The 20,925-nt window shown below is 41.0% G+C and overlaps 1 protein-coding gene across 2 annotated transcripts in view; it reads right to left on the minus strand.

Annotated features, from left to right (window-relative positions):
- Positions 1–20,925, minus strand: part of acsl3a (acyl-CoA synthetase long chain family member 3a) — a 28,020-nt gene extending 7,095 nt beyond the window's left edge. The window contains exons 1-10 of one of the 2 annotated variants that reach the window (XM_041994817.1): positions 20,849–20,925; positions 15,043–15,544; positions 13,455–13,632; positions 8,724–8,833; positions 8,473–8,611; positions 6,118–6,268; positions 5,450–5,573; positions 4,580–4,651; positions 875–1,014; positions 603–775 (exon numbers count right to left, since the gene is read on the minus strand). In XM_041994817.1, coding sequence (XP_041850751.1) covers positions 603–775; positions 875–1,014; positions 4,580–4,651; positions 5,450–5,573; positions 6,118–6,268; positions 8,473–8,611; positions 8,724–8,833; positions 13,455–13,632; positions 15,043–15,417 — 1,462 coding nt within the window. In that variant the 5' untranslated portion in view covers positions 15,418–15,544; positions 20,849–20,925. Of the gene's footprint in view, positions 1–602; positions 776–874; positions 1,015–4,579; positions 4,652–5,449; positions 5,574–6,117; positions 6,269–8,472; positions 8,612–8,723; positions 8,834–13,454; positions 13,633–15,042; positions 15,545–17,891; positions 17,945–20,848 lie in introns of those variants that run through there. The other variant, XM_041994818.1, reaches the window with a different exon arrangement.

Below are 20,925 nucleotides of genomic sequence, written 5' to 3' on the forward strand. Positions count from 1 at the left end.
GACTGTAGAGCAGCTAGAATCCTGCATCAAAAAAGAATGGGACACCATTTTTCTCCTAAAACTCCATCAATTGGTCTCCTCACTTCCTAGACGTTTACAGACAGATGTTAAAAGAAGAGGGGACACTACACCATGGTAAACATCACCCTGGAACTACTTTTTACAGATGTGTTGCTGCCATTAAATTTAAAATGAACAAATGTTCTCCATTAAATGGTAAAATGTCTCAGTTTTAACATCTGATACTGTATGTTGTTTATGTGCTATTGGGAATAAAATGTGGGTTTATGAGATTTGTGAGATTTACATTCTCATTTTATTTACATATAATAAAGTATCCCAACCTTTTAGGGAATTGGGGTTGCATTTAAGGTTTAATAAATTTTAAGTAGAATCAGATGTTGAAGAAAAGGTTGAGATGTGTTGGCAAAAGCAGGACAATGACATGAAATAGTTCTCAACAAAAATGTCCCAGATCTAGTTAGATGTGCAATGACAGATAAATTTCACTTTGTGCATAAACTTCTTATCCAGAAGGAAACACGGATCCTTGTACTGAGTGTGATGGATTATTGCATCCTAACTGTGCCATTATTGCTTACGTTCACAGATCGTCCCGGCCCCGCAGGTCTCCGTCAGCCCGTATCCTTGACCCACTGGGCAGCAGAAGCAAACATTCATGAAGCGCTGCGTGGCTGCAGAAAGCGGCGCCCCACCTGATAACAGGACACGTGTTCGACCTCCCAGCAGAGAACGAACCTTCTTGAACACCAGCCTGGTTCAACAAAGAAGGGAGGACAGAAGGCAAAGAGCTCCATGACTTCATCTCACTTTAAAACCTCCTTGAAACTGTCAGCACTGATCATTTGCCCACCTGTCACACAGTGGCGTGCTGCAACCTTTGGCAAGCTGTTCCAGTTTATAGTTGTATGCCAGGATGAAGAGTGTTCTCTGGATCCTGTTCATCTCCTCCACTTTAGTCATCACATTCTTATAGATGCGGTCCATTATCTCCTGCAAGTGATGGAGTGGAGTCAGGAGACAGAATCAAAGATAAACATGACAAAACAAAAGTAAAAGTAAAAACTAGAACCACAACAGAGCCACGTTGAGATCAGCAGGTTTCTATCTAAAAGGAGTGATGTGCAGGTTTACTGACACCTAGTGACAAAGCTGCAGACTGCAGTAGACTGAACAATATTAAATTGCAGATATTTTCCCTACAAGTTGCGCACTGGAGCTTTATGATCTTTGTGAAAAGTCACAAGTTTGACAGACAAAAGGATTTAGAGCTTGGTTTCTGCAGCTACTGGTGCAGAGAAAATATAAAGAGGTGGTGTATTTTTCCCTGTATGGTTGCTCTTGGAGCCACATTTTACACTTTAATTAGCTGAAAGGCTGAACAATGAGACTGAAGGAGGCCGAATTAGCACAGTGTGGAACATGCACTTGCCGACTACTTTATCAGGTCCACCTGTTCAATTACTTGTTAAATATCTAATCAGCTAATCACATGGCTGCAACTCAGTACATATAGTCATGTAGACATGGTGAACACAACTTGCTGAAGTTCAAACTGAGCATCAGAATGAGGAAGAAAGCGGATTTAAGTGACTTTGATGTGGCATGGTTGTTGGTCTGAGTATTTCAACTGCTGATCTACTGGGATTTTCAAACTCAAACATCTCCAGGGTTTTACAGAGAATGGTCTGAAGAAGAGAAAATATCCAGTGAGCAGCAGTTGTCTAGACCAGAATATCTGGTTGATGTCAGAGCTCAGAGGAGAATGGGCAGACTGGTTGGAGATGATAGAAACGCAAAGGAAGTCAAATAAGCACTAGTTCCAACCAAGGTCTGCAGAACAGCATCTCTGAACACACAACATGTCCAACCTTGAAACAGATGGGCTACAGCAGCAGAAGACCACACCAGGTGCCTCCTGCCAGCTAAGAACAGGAAACTGAGGCTACAGTTCACACAGACTCACTAACACTGGACAATAGAAGATGGAAAACATTGCTGGTCTGATGAGTCTCCACATCCAGATGCTAGGCCCAGAATTTGGTGGAAACATCATGAAAACATGGATCCATCCTGTCATTGGGCCCCAAAGTACCAATGTGACATGGTTTAACCCTCACAGCCTACCTGAGTATTGTGGCTGACCACGTCCATCCCTTTATGACCACAGTGTAGCATCTTCTGTTGGCTACTTCCAGCAGGATAATTCACTACGTCACAAAGCTCAGATCACCTCCAACTGCTTTCTTGAACATGACAATGAATTCACTGAACTCCAATGGCCTTCACAGCCACCAGATCTCAACAGAGCAGCTTTGGGATGTGGTGGAACAGGAAATTCTCATCATGGATGCAGCCGACAAATCTGCAGCAGCTGTGTGATGCTGTCATGTCAATACGGAGCAAAACCTCTGAGGAAAGTTTCCAAAACCTTGTTGAATCTATGGCACCAAGAATCAAGGCAGTTCTGAAGGGAAAAGTGATTCAACCTGGTACTAGCAAGGTGGACCTGATTAAGATTAAGTTTGGTTGCATAACAATAATATCCCACTCTTGAGGATTTAATGGATTAGATTCATGTATGTATTTATCAAGGCACCCAAAACACTTTACATTGCAATTAGGGGTTCGGCGTCGTGCTCAGGGACACCTCGACATGAGCTCGACGGCTGGGGATTGAACCAACAGCCCTTGGGCTGCAGGATGACCACTCTACCCACAGAGCCATGCCGCCCCAAATGAATGTGAATTTAGTAGTTAAATGAAAATGAAAATCTTAATAAAGCTACAGCAGAAAGAGAAACATAACATTAACTAAGTAAAATCTCAAGATTGACAAATTCTTTATTAAACTAGTAAGTGAGGGACGGAGTAAAAAGAAAGCTGATATGATTTATGAATACATCAGTATCAGTTTATATGACCACCACCTAAAGCAGATAAAATTTATGCAGCATGCCCCTTTAAATGTCACAGAATAGAACTTTAAATATCAGGTAAATGCAGAGCATCCGGTCAAAGATAAAGTCCAACGTTAATTTTCTCTTTGCCTCCATTTCTCTGAGGATTCTCTCCATTTACAGGTCAGACTGATCCTGTTTAACAAACCGCCGCTCAGTCTGCTGCAGAATCTGGTTTTAATACCACAACTCTGATCTGAAAGGAAACTTCAGCTGAGTTACTCTGACATTACTGATATTGTTGGAGTTAATTACCTTTTTCTAGGATAAAAGAGTGAAGCTTTAGAGCGGAACATTGGTCACAGAAAGAGTTGCTGTGTGACATTTACAGCACAGAGAAGTTGGACTCAGTTAAATGGGTGAAAGGCCACAAACAGAAACCAATAAAAAAGCAGCTGGTTCTGGTCGGTGTGTACGTGTGTGTATGAAGCTACAGTACTGAGAGAGGAAGTGGACGCATCATTCATCCAGCAGCCGGCCGCCATATCACACAGTCTGTGTGTGTGTGTGTGTGCGTGTCTTGTGGAAAGCCACATGGGGCTTTCTCACGTTCTGTTTACAGCTGTGAACGCTTGTAGAGACAGGGGCCCTTTGCTCTTTATATCACCACCACTGGGATGTGTGTGGGGGGGTCTCTTCATGACATGTGACAGAGCAGACAATAGAACAACTCAGATCCTGGTAAACTCTCTGAGATGAACTGCACTGTCAGAGCATGCTTTACTTTCCAGGAAACCAACTTTAATACATCCATTTAGAAAGTGATCGTCCATGTGGAGTCATGTTCCTGCTCTAATTATTGTAAACTGTTACTGGTATTTTTCAGATTAAGTTGAAGATAAAATGATGGAAAAAGTTACCTAACTTCTGTGTTTTCTGACAGCTTGAGTTCTTTGAGGACCTCAATAATAAAATAAATATTCATCAATCAGGCTCCATCCTTCTTGTCCAGCAGCTGACAGATCGGCCCTGCAGGATGGATTCTCATCATGATTCTTCCATAAATCTGAATCAGATTGAGATCCAGAGTGTTGTCTGTCCATGTCAGTGAGTTAATGTGTTTCCTGATGAGTTTGAATTCTCTTTGCTCTGTAGAGATATGCATCATCATCATCCTGAAAAATGAGCTCAGCATCACCAAACCTCATTTTGATAGATGGAAAAGTGTTGAAAATGTCAAAGTCCACCCTTTTACAGCTTTCCCATTTTGTAAGATACAGCTGACTGGGAACAAGGTGCATCCTTTTCCACTCTGACCTGAATCACTCAGAGCTACTGAGTTTTTATCATCCTTTCTATTGTTTAATCAGCAGCTGCAGCATCTCAATAAATAAATAAATAAATAAAGCATGTTTTATAAAGGCAAAACATTTGGCTGTTAAATAAAAAATATTTTTCCCAAATAAAACCGCCAAATTTGAACGTCCTCCAAAATGATCATTCCTCACATTCATTTAAATGAAAATGTTTTGTCTTTTCAATCAGCAAAACAGATATAATAATGCAACGTTTTGAAGCATGTTGGTTTCTCTGCTTGTGAAATAAATGAGAAACACTCAAAGACTGAGAGGAGAAATGAGTGTGTGTCAGGAACATACGGGAACGGCTGCCATCAGGGTGGGCTGCAGGACGTTGGTGTCTCCTTGGCTCCCTTTCTTTATCTTGGTTGACTTTAGAAAGGGAAAAAAAGCAGTTATCATCTGTTTTGTTCACACACACACACACACACACACACACACACACACACACACACACACACACACACACACACACACACACACACACACCACACACACACTTGAATCCCAAGATATTTTAATGTTTGGTCGTTTTATGTGTTTGTTCTTCAGTCATCTGAGGGATCAGAGATCATTGATTAATGCCCTTATCCTTTACACAGAGAAATTCCTTTTTGATTTGATTGTTTACTTTTGACTGGTGATGTACTTCAGTGTATAGGGAGAAATACGCAAAGCCCTTCCAATATCTCGGGAAATTTTAATAAGTATAAAATACCAAGTGTAATTGTTTTATCTTATGCTACTGATAATTTCACTTGATTATAGTCAGAATCTTCTCAATTTAAGTGTTTTCTTTTACTCATATTAAGACAGAATATTAAGATAGCTCATTTTTGCAGTGTGTGTACATGGATTTTATGTGGAAGCTGAATCAGACTGGAGCTGCTGTCAACTGTTTTCCGCCTGCTTACTCCTGCTAATCCACATAACAGCACAACATCTATATGCATAAAGGAAAGAGACAGAGAACTTTTCTTTCTTCACCTGCAGGTGAAACATCCAGGTGAGACAGCCGTATAATCTTTCTCATCTGCAGGTAAAAAGTCAATCATCACTTTTCCCAAAATTTTGCAGAAATGAGCAAAGTCATCCCCCATCATGGAAAACTGACAAGCACAGAGGATGATTACCTTTGGGTGTGAAGATTTCAGGTGTGTGTTCGTTTACCTGGTCAGAAAGAGTCTGAGGTGAGGAATATCCGATCCTGCAGCCATGAGAAATACAAACAAGCTCTGCACTCAGCTCCAGCACATGTGCCAGAGGCAGGTACCCGATGTAGGTGTCCTCCTCACTGCAAACACAAACACACCTCTGATGGAAGACATCATTCTAACAGGTGTGTGTGAAAAACAGTCATCATGGAAAACTGCACATGGAAATAACATTGTTTTTTTTACTATAAAATTACCAAAACATGACATTTCAGTGTGTGTATTTAAAATTCAGGAGGCAAAGGAGGAAATTTACAGTCATATTACTTAACACACACATTAAAACCATAGTTTTTCTGAGAAGTCTGATAGCAATCAGAACAGCTTCCATCCATCTCAGCACAGCTCCATCCTCCCAGATTTTAACTCTGCTGAGACTGAACTCCCTCCGGACTTTTCCTTCAGTCTCCAGAGAGAAGGAGCATGTAAACAACTGGATGAGGAAATGTATTTCCTCTACTGACAAAGTATTCCCTGAAATAAGCAGCAACAAATAATTCACATTCCAACATGCTCATGTTTTACAGACCATCCCAAACAAGCTAAACTGTTTTTTTCATGCAAAACTACAAACCAGATTAATAATTCATACACGTATCCAGCGGTTTGACATGTTGCTTTTACCACAGGTTCTCGATCCTCTCTGTCATCCCTGCAATGCTGGCGATGATGTTGCTATGGGAGATCATGACGCCTTTTGGGATGCCTGTGGAGCCGCTGGTGTACATGATGACGGCGATGTCTGAGGGCAGCGGCTGCGTGCGCTCACGTGTTGCTGTGTTGAAAACACATGCATGCATTCAGAACTTCAATACGATGATAACATGACACTGTGTGTGATGTCATCTGAACTTCATATGTTTTTAAAGATCTTGTAGGCAGGCATCTTTTTTTTTTTTCTTCTTTTTCATTCATGTGACTTTGATGCTGCAGCTGGTAAATAAAGCTGGTAAAGGTCTGTACACCTGACCAGTCACAGGGTACCATGTCAGTTTAAATTAGCAGAAAAGATTAGAAACCTTTTATCTGCTGATGGTCATGTGACTAGACAGAGGCACACAGAAGGGAATCTACTGCATCCTTTTATTTGTAAAAGTAAAGTCTAACATAATTTTTCCTCTTTAATGTCAAAACTCTGCAGACCCAAATAAAGCAGAAACTACTCTACAGTAACAACTTTTTCCCCTCCATATGAGTCAGATTGGAGTGTGTGCTCTGAGAGCTGATGTCATGTGAAGTTAACAGTGCTGCGCGTAAACATGAATCTCCCCCAAATCCAAGTGCTCTGTACTCCCTTCCTTATCCTACCTCGTTTTCCCTTTATCTGCACATAAAACTATCAGCTCCTCATGTTTTGGGTCATTTGGTTCAAGGCGGGGGGGCTGTAATAAAAGGCGAGGGGGAGGCGGGTCTTCCTCATCCATCCACTAACAGAACGTTTGTTGTATCAAACGTAATCCGTCACAGATGTTTAGAACTTCCTTATTCACATGACCTAATAGGCCTCCTTCCAGTCCAGCAAGCTCCATTCCTATAAGAACACCCCCCACCCCCCAATCCCACCCCCCGCCCCACCCACGCCTGCCACAAGCACTTCAAGTACTGTAGGAGTTTCTGTTAAAGCTTCTAAAATGAAACAAGAGAGGATCACAGGCTATGAATTTGACCTGGTGGGATTATTTTCAATTTTTGATGAAGAGGTGTCTACAGCTACCTTTAACACAGATTATAGCTGGAATCATTCAGCTGGAATGTCTGAAATATGAGCTCACTGTGCATTTGATGGTGGCAACACAGCTGTAAAAAGTTTGCACAGGCTGATATTTAGCATTGTGTAGCATATCCTCTTCTTTAAACCATACCATACCATACCATACCATACAATATCATACCATACCATACCATACCATACAATACCATACCATACCATACCATACCATACAATATCATACCATACCATACCATACCATACAATACCATACAATATCATACCATACCATACCATACCATACCATACCATACAATACCATACCATACCATACCATACCATACCATACAATATCATACCATACCATACCATACAATACCATACAATATCATACCATACCATACCATACCATACCATACCATACCATACCAAACCATATACTTTGTTTCTGAACCACCTTAAAACAACATAACAGCAGACCAAAGTACTATACAAGCCTGATATACTAAGATCCCACATAAAGAGCACAAAGTTGTAATCACCTAAGAATGTTGATGCTGTTGGTGACAGGTGCAAACAACAGTATTCACATGAGGATTTAGTGTGCGTTGTGGTTTTGCCATGAAGACTTTAGAAGCAGAGCAGGAAGGTCACAAAAGCAAAATAAAAAATGACCTGATGGAGATACAAACATTAGAGGATGAGGCAAAAAAAAGAAAGGTTGAAGCAAAGAAATCTAAATGTCACCAGAATGACTTATATATTGGAAGAGTATTTACTAAACAGTAAATGCAGTTGGCAAAACCACAAGAACACCAGATGAGGAGGTGAGAAGGTATGAGATGAAGTTCTAAAACAAATTGCTTTTAATAAAACCTCAGCAAATAAGACAGGTGGGGGGCGGTGTTCTGTCAAAACGTGCTACCGCAGGCTGAATTTATAGCTCTCTCTGTTGATCTGTGCTACCCTATCAGAACAGAATACCAATTAACGTAATTAGCTGTCAAATGCTCCTCCAGTTGTTTTTTATTTGGAACCAATTACTTTTCCAGCCTTTTGTTGCCCCTTTTAAAACTTTTTAGATATGTGTTGCTGCAGATTAAAGGAGGAATCAGCTACAGATGGATTCTAGTTTCCACATCTGAACACCATCCTTCAAAAAAGATGACATACATGTGTGAACAGGTGAAACAGCTCCCAGAATTAAGTTTTAAGTGGGTTTGAACAAAAACCCCAAGATTAACTGTAAAACTTGAGTTTTACTATCTTACCGTTCTCAGGTCTGGCTCCAAGCCTCTGAACAGCAGCCATGTTGTGGATACTGATGCCACGTGGAGAACTGGGCCATGTGGATGGCGTCTTGTCCACCACGATAATGTGCTGCAACCTTGGAACTTCAGGTAGGATAGCCTGAGAAATACGTATGCACACACACCGCCAGTTATTAGCATGTTGTGGTGATGCACTCCCTCCCTCCTCAGCACCGCCACCCAACCAGGAAAATGTTTGTGTGGTTTCTAACCTTTAGTCTGGTCTCCAGGAGCTCTTTGCTCGTGATAATGTGGGTGACCTGGGCCTCATTCAGCCCATGAGCAATAGCTGGACCTCCCAACGTGGAGTACAGGGTGACCACTGAAACATCATGATCAGAGAAAATGAGAAAATAAATCGCATGTAGAGAAACATATAGTGATAAATGGCTGGTATGTGTGCTGGTGAAGTTCATCAGAATGGTTATAAGTTTCTTTTCCAGCAGAACTGAAGGTTTTGATATTCAGGAGAGCGGCATGAAGCCGGATCTATGCAGGCCGGTCTCTGTGCTCCTGGTTTAACTCATTCTAAGACAGCTGCACACACTTCGTCATCTAAAATGTCCTTGTCTGCTTCAGGATTCAGGTTTTCGTGAATTATGGGAGAACCCAAAACTCCAAGATCGAACTTACCAACAAGTTGAGGAGAACAAAGAGAACCACGTCCTCCAGATAATGTTAGCTATAGCAGCTGTCAATCTAATCTCTTCAGATTCTTTCCTGTGAGTGTGATTAATGTGAATAAAACACCACTTCATCACCATCAAACTGAGTCTCCTGCTCTGACTTTGCAGGACAGAAAACAGACTGTGCATTTCAGGTAAAAATAGTCACTTTCTTCAGCTGTGTAAACACAGACACTGAAAACATTTCATATGAATTTCTGACAAACAACCACTCACACTTGAAAAGAGGATTTAGAGACAGCAATTAACCTAACAAGCATCTTTTTTGGACTATGGAAGGAAGTCAGAGTACTTGAAGAGAACTCCCACATGCACAGGGAGAACCTTAAGCTCCACAGAAAGAACTGGATGTATGTCAATTATTCCCTGAACTTGTGCTCCAGCATGTTTGTGGTTGCTGCATGAGGCAAGCAGGAAGGAAGAAATCCTTCTTTAGTATGAATTTATTCTAATGGTCATAAGAGTACATTATCAGAACAAGTCTGGTTATTCCTAATTTACAGGAGGACGTCTAATACAAGCTGGAGTTGGATTTAATTATTTCTGTTTATTTGTGTCAGTGGACAGTGAGGAGTGTGTGTGAACAGAAACTTGATCTTTCACTGAGTATTATTCTTTGCAGACAAAAAAAGTCTTTCATCTGTGATGGACTGGTGACCTGTCCAGGGTGTACCTTGCCTCTTACCGATGTTTGCATTGTCATCCAACCAAAACACAGTTTAAACCAAACTGCCCACTTTAGAGCTTCTGCTAATTTCTCCACTCCTAGCAAACCACACAAACCAGGTGTAATTTAAGGAAGCAGAGACTCTGCTGATTACAAAGATGACTGTCTCATCACTGTGGGACAAAACTCTGCGAGCTAGCAGCCAAATTTGCCATTTTGTGGACAAAAGTTTTATTCCAGCTCTAAAAACTCTGCTAATGTGTTCTCCTATGACTCTGTTTGAAATGCATTTAGGTCCTGGTAGTTTCCTTGGAGATAAAGAGTATTTTATAGTGAAGTATCCACTCTTCCTATCATATGATTTACTTCCTTCAGGAGCCTCATGTTGTTTTAAGGTGAATTTGAGGGCTGTCCCTCGAGGTGTCTATCATCAACATCGGCTGATGGCTTCCTGGGATGTTTACCTGGGTAACACCTCTGTTAAAACATCCATAAAACTAGAGGTTAACTTTTGAAGCTTCTACTGTTACATAGACCCTCATCAGATATGGTTTTACATATTCCTAGATGAACTGGGCTGCTATCGTCTGGTTTTCACTGTAAGTAATGGGGTTTTCTTTTAGAAAGAGATAACATTTACATTTTCTACTGTGTTCCAGATGAATTTACTCACAGTAGCACATATGTTGATTCTCACATTTCGGTAGTAATCTCACATGTCTCAGCTTTTTTTTTTAGACAAAAATTATACACATAGCCCTTGTGAAGCTATAATGAATTTATTTTGGGTATTTCATTTTAGACAGTAGGCAGAAAAACTGGGCCTTGTGAACTAATTGGATTTTACAGGGTGATGACACCGTATGTGCCTGAAGAAGATGGTAGTTTCTGCAGCCGTTAAAAGATGAGAATAAAATGGCTTCAGATCAGCTGTTACTTCTACTGATAATGAACAGAGGGAAGAAGGAGCATCAGTGAACACCTCCTTGGACACACACAGGGGTTTATGGGGCAGGGCATCACAGCCCTTCGTCATGGAGCTGCAATGGTTCCTGCACTCTGTGTGTGTGTGTGCATGGGGGCCATGACACCTCCAGCCGTGAGATCTAAACAGCAGATAGGGCCCCAGATTAACACACAAATGCTCACATCATACAATGTTTATCAGAGCAGGAACCTGAGACTCTAATGTGTGTTAACATGGTCACTCTGAACTTCCTCCACTTCACAGATATCATATAGTCTTTGTTTAATATTAAAACAAATCTACATTTTCACATACAGCCAATGTACAACATATACACACACACACACACACACACACGCACGCACACACACACACACACACACACACACACACACACACACACACACACACACACACACACACACACACACACACACACACAGGGTGTTTAAGTTCACTGGGGGCCTTTGGCTGACTCCTTGATGCTTTTGTCAACATCAGATGCTCATGTAGACTCTCTCAGCCCTCTACTGACGCCATCAGCCCTCTCCTGCCTCATGTGCTTCCTCCCCTGTGTTTCTCTTTCCAGACTTTAACTTCTCCCCCCTCACTAAGCATCCACTGCCCCGGGTGTTTCCACTGTCCTGTGTTTGTGTTCACAAGGGTGGAGATGCTTCAGATAGATGCTTTCTTGGCTCGTACTGATGCTGTATTTTAAAAAATGTGACAGTTAAATGGACACTAAAACCCAGCACGCAGGCTGAAACAAAAGGACTTTATGGACAATCAGGAGGATGTTCGGAGCTGCTGTGGATGTTTAGAACAAACTGAAAGGAACTGCTAGTGATTGTATTAGTTTAGAATGACCAGAAACCTCTACAGGGTCTGAAATTATTTATTTCAAATGACAAAACGAACTAACATCCATTTCCTTTTGCACAGTAATCATGTTTGCATATCGTCCCACTGCACAATAAAATGTGACATTTAATTCCTTCACAGGGAAGCAGATCAGGAAGAGAGCGTAAAGAGGGAAAACTGGGACACTTATGTAAGACTGAAGCGGGGACAGACTGACCTTCCCTCTGTCTCAGCTGGACCCCGATCTTACAACCACTAACATGTGCACACACACACCGAGATGACCATAAATCAAGTGAATTCGGACAGAGCTGGAAGCTGGTCAGTGGACACCAGAAAAACAGAGGGAACTGAGATCATTTTAGATCATGTTAAATATAAACATGAAGTGCAGGACAGAGAAAATCAGAAGCAAATTAGTGAGGTGATTGATAACAGATAAAAGTGAAAACAAGTCAGGACATCTTGTATGGGCTCTAATCAGAGTCATATAGGAAAAAATGTGTGAATGCATTTGCAGAAATAAATTTGCATGAATGTAAAAGAGATTTGCAGATTTTCAAGTGTTTTTGTAAACATCTGGTCGCAGGTGCAAATAAAAAACAAACTGCATGCAAAACTGAAGCTGCAGTTGTAAATTTTGACCCTCTCTTTGCACACATTTCTGATTGGATGGTGATAAATCCAATCCAATAAATCCAATAAGAGAGCAGATGACTTTGTTGCCTTCAGTACTGTTCTTAAAGAGAAGATTTTAAAGACAAAATTGTGGTGCAACTGCTTCTGCTACTCAGGTGGGTTATATTGTGGGAAATAAAGTAATCATTAACCCTCAGACTAAAACCCCACTTTTTTCCTTAAGGTTCTTTTTGGTCCCTTTATCATATTTAAAAACTGTCCGCTTGTGGTCATTAACTTCACCAGTGGTGTCTTGTGCTGAACAAATTTGCTCGGCCAATAGGAGCTTTATGGAAATAAGGCTTCTCTTCATATTTATTCTTTATTTTTAAATTACTCTATTGCTAAATTTACACAATATTATCAGGACCTGACAAGAAGGGTGCAGGCAAAAGAGAGAGTCGACAGAAGAGAGTAAAGAGAAGAAAAAGGAAACAGAGATACAACCAATAGAAAGCAAAAGCATCAGCTGTTCAATCTTAACAGGAAAAACAGACAACTAGCTGCTACACCTGTAAGGCAACAGAAAAGCACCAACAGTCCTGAGCTCAGACTGAACATGTTTTCTATTAAACTGAGACAATCCAAAGGTTAATTTGAAGCTTTTAGAAACTTATACAATGTTAAAATTGTTCATTCAGCCATCCTTGGACCACCTGGATCATCCTCTTCATTAGACTGTCAGTGATAACCCACCCCTAACCTGCTTCTGGTTGGCTGGTGTTCACCACCTGGTTTGGGTCATGAGTAGAGGATTGGGGTCAGAGCCAGTGAGATTATGTGGGGATGGAAAAATATGTTTACTTATACTCTTAATACACAAATTGTTTTTTAACCCACAACCTACATCTGGTTTCTGGTCTGTCTTCGTTTTTGGACTCCATTAGCTTTAGTCTGATCTCATCATTTCCAGATATAAACGTTTTAGAAAACCAAAACATTATGATTTCCCTGAAAATTACAAAACTAAACGCATGAAGAATGTAGAGTGTAGAAATAGAAAATGTTCTCTAAATAAACTAGAATTCAGACTTATTTGAGTTTTTGTGATGAATGTGAGTTTACCAAATCCTGCTGTACTTACATGGGTAGTTGTAAATGAAGCAGGCCTGGGCAGAAATCAACCACTCCGCTCGGGTCTCACAGAAAATGGCAATGTTTGTTTTTGGTCTCTGGCCCAACGATGTCAAACCGCTGCCCAGCTGCGTGGCTGCTGTATGGGCTTCTTTATAAGAAAGCCAGCGGTACTCACCAAGTACCACCTGCAGGAGGGTGGATAGATGGTGAGGAAGAAGGGTTAAATTCTGTCAGTAACTGGTAAATCTGTACATGAACTCTTCCTGTCACAACTAGGTTACCTTTTCATGATCAAGTTTAACAAATACTAACAATCAAAATCACACGAGGCTGAGTATAAATGTCTGGATATGTGAGTGTCCTGGTGAAACATACTATGTTGGCACCAGAAATCCATGTGGCATCGGAAACTCCTCATACATGCAGAAAACTGAACAAAATAAATAAATAAATAAATAAAAAAGTGTGGCAGAATCTCATTATTATCGAGAACATGATCCCTACAGTGAAGCGTGGTGGTGTCAGTATAATTCTGTTGGATGACTGTCACCAGCAGAACCTGGGACATGTTTTCATCCAGCTTCTGGCACAGTGGACCAGATCTTTACCCTCACAGAGCTGCTGAAGGGTTGATAGGAGTTGGAGCATCTAGTGCAGATGTGTTTTACGGACTTGAGGAAGGCTTAGAATCATGTTCCTCCAAGGGTCCTGTAGAGGTGCTGCAGAGGTAACAATTTGATGACATTAATTGTCATCAAATTGTCATTGGCTCTTAATGTTCGAAGTCTCAAGGACCTCCTGTGCCCTTTGAGGGACCCCCTTGGATTTTAAGTTCAAGGAAAACGCTGTGGAGCACAGAACAGCACTTTCAGGACCCTGCCATCACCTCCACTATAGAGTGGCTTCCTTGCCTTCCCTGTGCTCAATAAAGCCCCGTTAAAACTTCGACCGCTGTGTGTGTCGCTGAATTCCCGGGTCCTCCCACGTTAACCATTACACCATCAGCTGCAAATTTTTTAAGCTTCCACATCTTCCGTTTTTTCTTTTTATCGTACAGATAATAATTCTTTATGTGCTCATGGTGACTGGGTTGCACTTCAAATGGATGTCCTCTCCAATGCTGCAGTCAGTGAGGTTATACCGACTCCTAATGGTTTCTATGTGTTAGTGCACGCGTAATGACTAATCACAGCTCTTCTCCACTCACTGGAAACAATAACTGAGAACAGAAACAGCTAAGCTATTTAGTCTTGCAGCAATATGTGTTTCAACACTGGGGTTTAAAGGATAAGTAGAATCAGGCTGGAGGGATTAGAGTCGTAACTCAGGGGTAAATAACTCAGCAGGTTCAAATTTAAACCTATACTGATTTTCCAACATAAACTGATGCGTGGAGCAGAGAGACACTGTGAGCACTGGGCTTCTCTCTGCTCTTTACTCTACTTCAGTTGATCTGTGGAGGTCAATCTTGGGACTTAACCTAAAAGCTTCTGCTGTATTAACATATGGGGGCAATCAAAGTGTCTTTTGATGCATTTAATGGCCATTTTTGGCTTTCATGTTTTAAGAATGTTGTTGCTTTCACACCAGTCTACCTTCTTAAACACCTTCCCGTTGCTCTGCCGCTCATCTTCCTCACTGATCACCTCCCTCGTCCCGAGACAGTCTCTGTGAGGGAACCGCCTGGCAGCATACTCAAACATCTTATCCAGGGTGTCCACTCCAGGATGCAGCGACGTCACAAGCCTTTTGGTGGCTCTTACTGCTCTGTAGGGTCCTTCTGGATGTCCCAGGACTGAGCAAGCCTTCGCTCTCCTGGCTCGTTCCTCCTCTGAGCCGTAGACACCCCCATGAGGTGTAGTGATCCAGCTGAGGAGGTATGCAGGCAGGAAGGTGATGGTGGTATAGATCCATACCATGAGGTGGAAGAGAAGCAGCAGCATGGGGTTCAGATCCTTCTTCAGCTTCATTCTGGTGAAGGTGTCAGATGCAGGGATGATAAAGGGTGGACTGCTGTTTAAGGAGGTTTCTCTTCGTTCTTCTTGAAAGACTGAACTTCTTCTGTGGTGATGAACTGCCTCCTCCTCAGCAGTGCTCCTAGAACATAAATGTTATTAGAGCAACACGTCAGATTTTTATCTTTAAACTAGGTTAAAAATTATCCATGTGATCCTGATGTTCTATTAGTGATGAATTCACAAACAAAATTTTCAGTTGCATGTTCTGCAGCACCAGTGAAACATAGAAATGTTTTATTATTGACAGAAGCAAGTCTGAAATGGTTCTCTCCTTCTGTCCAACACATGCACTGTAATGAGAACATTACATAACAAAATCCACTTATTAAAGATGAAACCTGCAGTAAGGCGACAGATGGAGACAGATGAGCAGGAACTATGAGGAAAAACATGACAGAAGGTGGAAGAAAGGCTCCAACAGACCTGACTGACACTGAGTTGGACAGTGTGTACTGTCTGTCTATTCTTTTCATTTCAGTCTAGGTTTAAACACTAACTATGGGATTAGGTTTGTGCCAAACAGACTAAACAAAATATTAAGAAAAAAAATCAAGAATTTCCATGGATGATGCCATCTTCCAGGCACTGCACACCACCCTCACCCACCTGACAAGTGCACATGGGACAAAGTAAGGATGCCGTTCATTGACTTTAGATCAGCTTTCAACACCATAGTTCCCACCATGCTCCACTCCAAGCTGCTCAGCCTGGGGCTGAACTCCACCCTGTGTGCCTGGATCCTGGACTTCATGTCAAACAGAACTCAGGTCGTGTACCTCCAGCCCCCAAAACCCTCAATACTGGATCTCCACAGGGCTGCATCCTTTGCCCTCTGCTCTTATCCCAGTAAACTCTGACTATTAACATCACCCAGTGGTACAGGAACAATACAGGTCATGACTGGAGGGCCCTGCAGAGGGGTGCTGAGATCAGGAGAGTCAGGTACAACACTCCCCACCCTCTAAACCAATCTTCATGAGGAGAACAACAGCCAGAGAGAACAGGATGTACATATATGCATATTGTCGGTCTGTGTAGCATGCGCATCACTGCACAATCATTGCACTGTGGCTTATTATATTTATTGTCTTTTTAGTTTATTACCATGTTGTTTTTGTTTTTCCACTAGTGGTATAATGGGTGTGTACAGCCTTGGATGCATGCATGATAGCATTTACTGTCATCTTGCATGTACATGTGACAAATAAACAACTTGAAGCTTGAAATTTGAAACTTGTAAGAGAATTTGAGAGAAAATAAACATCAGTGAAGAAATAATAACTAATTTCAAAGTAAAATTATCTGCAATGAAATTATTGGTGTACTTATGTAAAGTTATTGCCTTATATTTGTTTGACAATATATGTTATAATATGTGAGTATTTAAACAAGTGACTGTCACATAAGTAACACTCCCATCCAGGTGTCATGGACACCTGAACACAGAGCAGGTGACTGAGGTGTTTAGGAGCTGTCCAGGGTTCTGATCAGAGCTTAGCATCAATGTTTCTCAACAGCCTTCCTCTCCAATCCCCTTTCTTTAAACTACTACAGTATCTTAAAAAAAAGAAAAAAAAAACAGTTATGGAGCAGAAATCACAAGGTTTTTTGTCCAACTAGTGTCCCAAATGACCATTCATCTGTCAAACACTACCAACTGTATTAAAAGGCACCACATATTTGAAGGAAAATGATGTCTGAGTTAAAATTACTTTCCCTTTTCTAAAAAGAAAACCTCAAAAGTCAGAGCAACAGACACATTTTGATAGAATGTATATGTAGTTGTTATAAAACTGCTCCATTTTCACCTCAAAATCGGATTGCAGAAAATAAACTGGAACAATCTGGACCTTAAGTTCACAGTATATTACAATATTTTGTCACAGTAAGCAGTGAATCACACTGCAAGTTAATCTGTTATAACAAGATGTTTACTTGAACATGGTTTTATGGTTTCTCTGATTTCTTAGAGACCATTTATATTCAATGAAACTTTATTTAGTAGAATATCAGACTGATTATCAGTATTGTTTATACTAATAATCTATAATGCCCCCACTCCTTCTGACACACACATATCTTATATCTTATAATGCAGATACTATATCCGCATTTTAAGACCCTTCAGTGTTAATATGACTTCACCAGGGTGGGAAGACCTCTTGTGCAATGATGTTTATGTTCAGGAACTTGCATCTCTTTGGAGCCTTAAAGCCTTTAAAAATCCTTTGTAAAAATGGTGTGTGCACATATACGCACTCTGAAGTCATCCAACAGTCTGAATTCATTATTCATAAAAGGGACAGACTCGTCTTGCTTCCCTGAAACAGCACATTGTTCTTCTACACCTTCTACACACTGTCCCTCCTCATACAGCCATCTATCAGGAGTGTGTGTGAGACTGATAAATAAATGAAAGATTTTACCAGCAGTGTCTTCCAGATTACCATCTGCTCCCTGACCCAAACGGACTCCTTTCTGTTTAGAAAACACATTTATTTATTACAGGAGAAATAAAGTGTTTGCTCTCTTTATTTAAAAAGTTATTATCAACTGACAAAAAGCAGTATGTTCATAACTGAGACATGAAAACAAGTCTTGGAACCAGCTATAAAACACTTACTACTATTTATAATGTCTCATGACTATCAAAAAATTCACCTGACTTACACTCATAGAATATTAATATAATATAATTAATATAAGTAGTTTTTTGTATTTTAAAGCACCACTACTGAACTTTGGCAAATTTCTCTGTGAGGTGCCACTAATGACGGCTAATTCAGCAACCCATATTACATCCTGTCTCTTCTCTGAGATCTCACCATCCAGTAAAAGTCCAGTCCAATTGTCATGGTCCATGGGTTTTTAATTAAGTTTTTTTTTTTTTTTTTTTTTTTACTGTTCTGTAGGTTTTCTTTGTCACAGTCCTGTCTGGTTTCCTGTTTTGTTTTTGTAGTCTTCATGTCATGTGTCTTCCATGTAGTCTTCACATCATGTGTTTGTTATGTTTTCTGGTTTGTCATCATCAGTAAAACCTTCATTCCTGCACTGGTCTCTCTCCTGCCTCGTAAGCCTGCACTTCACCTTATCCTCGCAGCAACCCTGACACCAATGTTGAATGTTGTTTTAACTCTTGCTGTGCCACTTTTCTAGCTTCCTCCAATAATGTACTCTTGTGTTTCTTTGCTGAATTAGCTATAACTTGCTTCCAAAATGGCGATTGTGTTGATATCCAGTTGCTAGCTTGTGAAACATAACCATGAAGCAAAATGTTGCTGTAAAGTGTTGTGCTGGGACAGAAAATGAAGCTGTGAATTGTGGTTTCTCAGTCTTGGAAAGCTACTTGACAATGATACCTCCAGGAATTTACATAATAAATGCCACCGTGCCATCAAAACTAGTCAGAAGCATGGGGTTTTAAAATGGGAAAGTTATGTAATGCTGCTTTAAATTGTTAAACAGCTGAAGGAAATGAAACCAAGCTGGTTTCCAGCTGAATGAACCAATGAGACGGAAACTGACCTATAATTAATCGCTGCTTCCTGGAACAATATTCCCTTAACAGAACATTAGCCTATGATGAAAAAGGAAACTGTAAGTTAAAGTGCCCTGTGAGGCCTGGCGACCTGTCCAAAGTGTACTCTGCCTCTTGCTTGCTAATTGCTGGGATAGGCTCCAAATTCCCCACGACTCTGAACTGGACTAACAGATAATGGATTAATGGATGTAAGTTAAAGCTTTATACAGGATGTTAAAGGGGACTGATGTAACATAAAGACAGTTAAACTGTCATCATTCTCCATACTACATTGTTGTAATTAATTTAGTTTGACCCCTCCTTATCACAGTTTTAAAACTTCCTGCCCTGACTTTCAGTTCCAACATGAAATTAATCTGAAAAGCCCTGATGACGGATTGAAAATTACTTGCTTACACAAATTCAAGTGTCATACTGAGGTAGGCAGCTACAATATTCATGTGGATCTTCTGGACATTTCTAAACTCCTACCTTCGGTGGTCTCTGTGTCGTTGCTCAACACTCGTTTTTATGCTTCTGTGGCCAGCCTCCACTCAGGGATTGAGTAAGATTGTGGCACTGTCTGCGTAGTGGTGGGGTGAGCATGCATATGCGTGTGAGAGGGAATCATTGCTTCCTGAAGACACTGAGTGAATGGTGTCTTTTGTGTGCAGATGTCATCGTGCTGACACCCACTGAGCTGAAGTCTAGCAGAAACTTCAACATAGCCATTGTAGGGAGACGATGCAGCAGCACACGATGACTCAGTCCAATAGGTCAGACTGTTGCATTTGTGTGTAGGTGTGTGTGAAAAGAATGAGGATGTGTGTATATGTGGCTGGTTTGTATCTGTGGCTGCTGCAGGACAGATCTGGCAGTTTCACACAGTGACATAATCAAAAGCTTGTGAAACACTCAAAGCGTTGAAATTGTGATTTCGTGACGTGAGGAAAACACAAAACAGGATTGTTTTGGATTATGCGGATAAGACTTCAGCTTTGCTTTGTGTGCACATGGTGACACAAACTGCTGGCAGACATCCCTGCCTTTCTGCTGTAAGCTCACATACAGCAGCCAGAAAATTCCCAACAGAATTTTCTTAATTAAAATATTAAAAATGTCAGCTTCAGATGTGCTTTACAGCACCATGAACAAGTAGACATGTGCCTTTCCTGAGGGAGGAGTGTGTGTGTGTGTGTGGGGGGGGGGGCTATCTAATCCCATTGGACCATCCTTGGAAGACAACAGTGTCTCTGTACGTTGGTACAGGAACACTCTAATGGACCTTTATCATTTGATAACTGCTGACACAGGCCACTCCACTGCAGCTGATTGAATAGACATTTCATTACATTTCAGAAACGTTCACAATGTAAGAAATATGAGTTGATGTCAATAAAGCTCAATTTCATAGAGAGATATGATTGATGGAGTCTGAAGTCAGAGCAGAAACATTGAGAAACTTTAAGAGACGTGTCATTTAGATCATATTACTGCAGATGTCTCAGTAGGAAGCCACAGATGTTCCAGCTGCAACACACAGTAACAAGTGCCAAACACAAATTCATGGAACATAACTTCCGGTTCACAATTATAAAACGCCTCTGTCCAGGGCAGATTTATTTCACTCTAACTTTAAAGATAACTCCTCTGACCAAATAAAACTCCACTAACGCACCAGTTAGCTGTCATGTTTTAAAGATAAGGCTGAAACTGGTTTTAGAACTGAACATCACGAGAGTTACTTATTAGTTTGTTAATATGGTTTGCTGAAGCAATAAGAACATGAAGCACAGCAGTACGTGAAATACAAAGTCTGCCGCATCCGCAACATCACGCACTCAACCCGCACAGGAAACTCACCGCTGAACGCCGCTCACTGCGCCTCCGCCTCCAGTCTGGCGGCTCTCTGCTGATGCTGCTGCGCCCACCTGAGCGCA

The sequence above is a fragment of the Melanotaenia boesemani genome, chromosome 9, assembly GCF_017639745.1.
Source record: "Melanotaenia boesemani isolate fMelBoe1 chromosome 9, fMelBoe1.pri, whole genome shotgun sequence".
NCBI lineage: Eukaryota > Metazoa > Chordata > Actinopteri > Atheriniformes > Melanotaeniidae > Melanotaenia > Melanotaenia boesemani.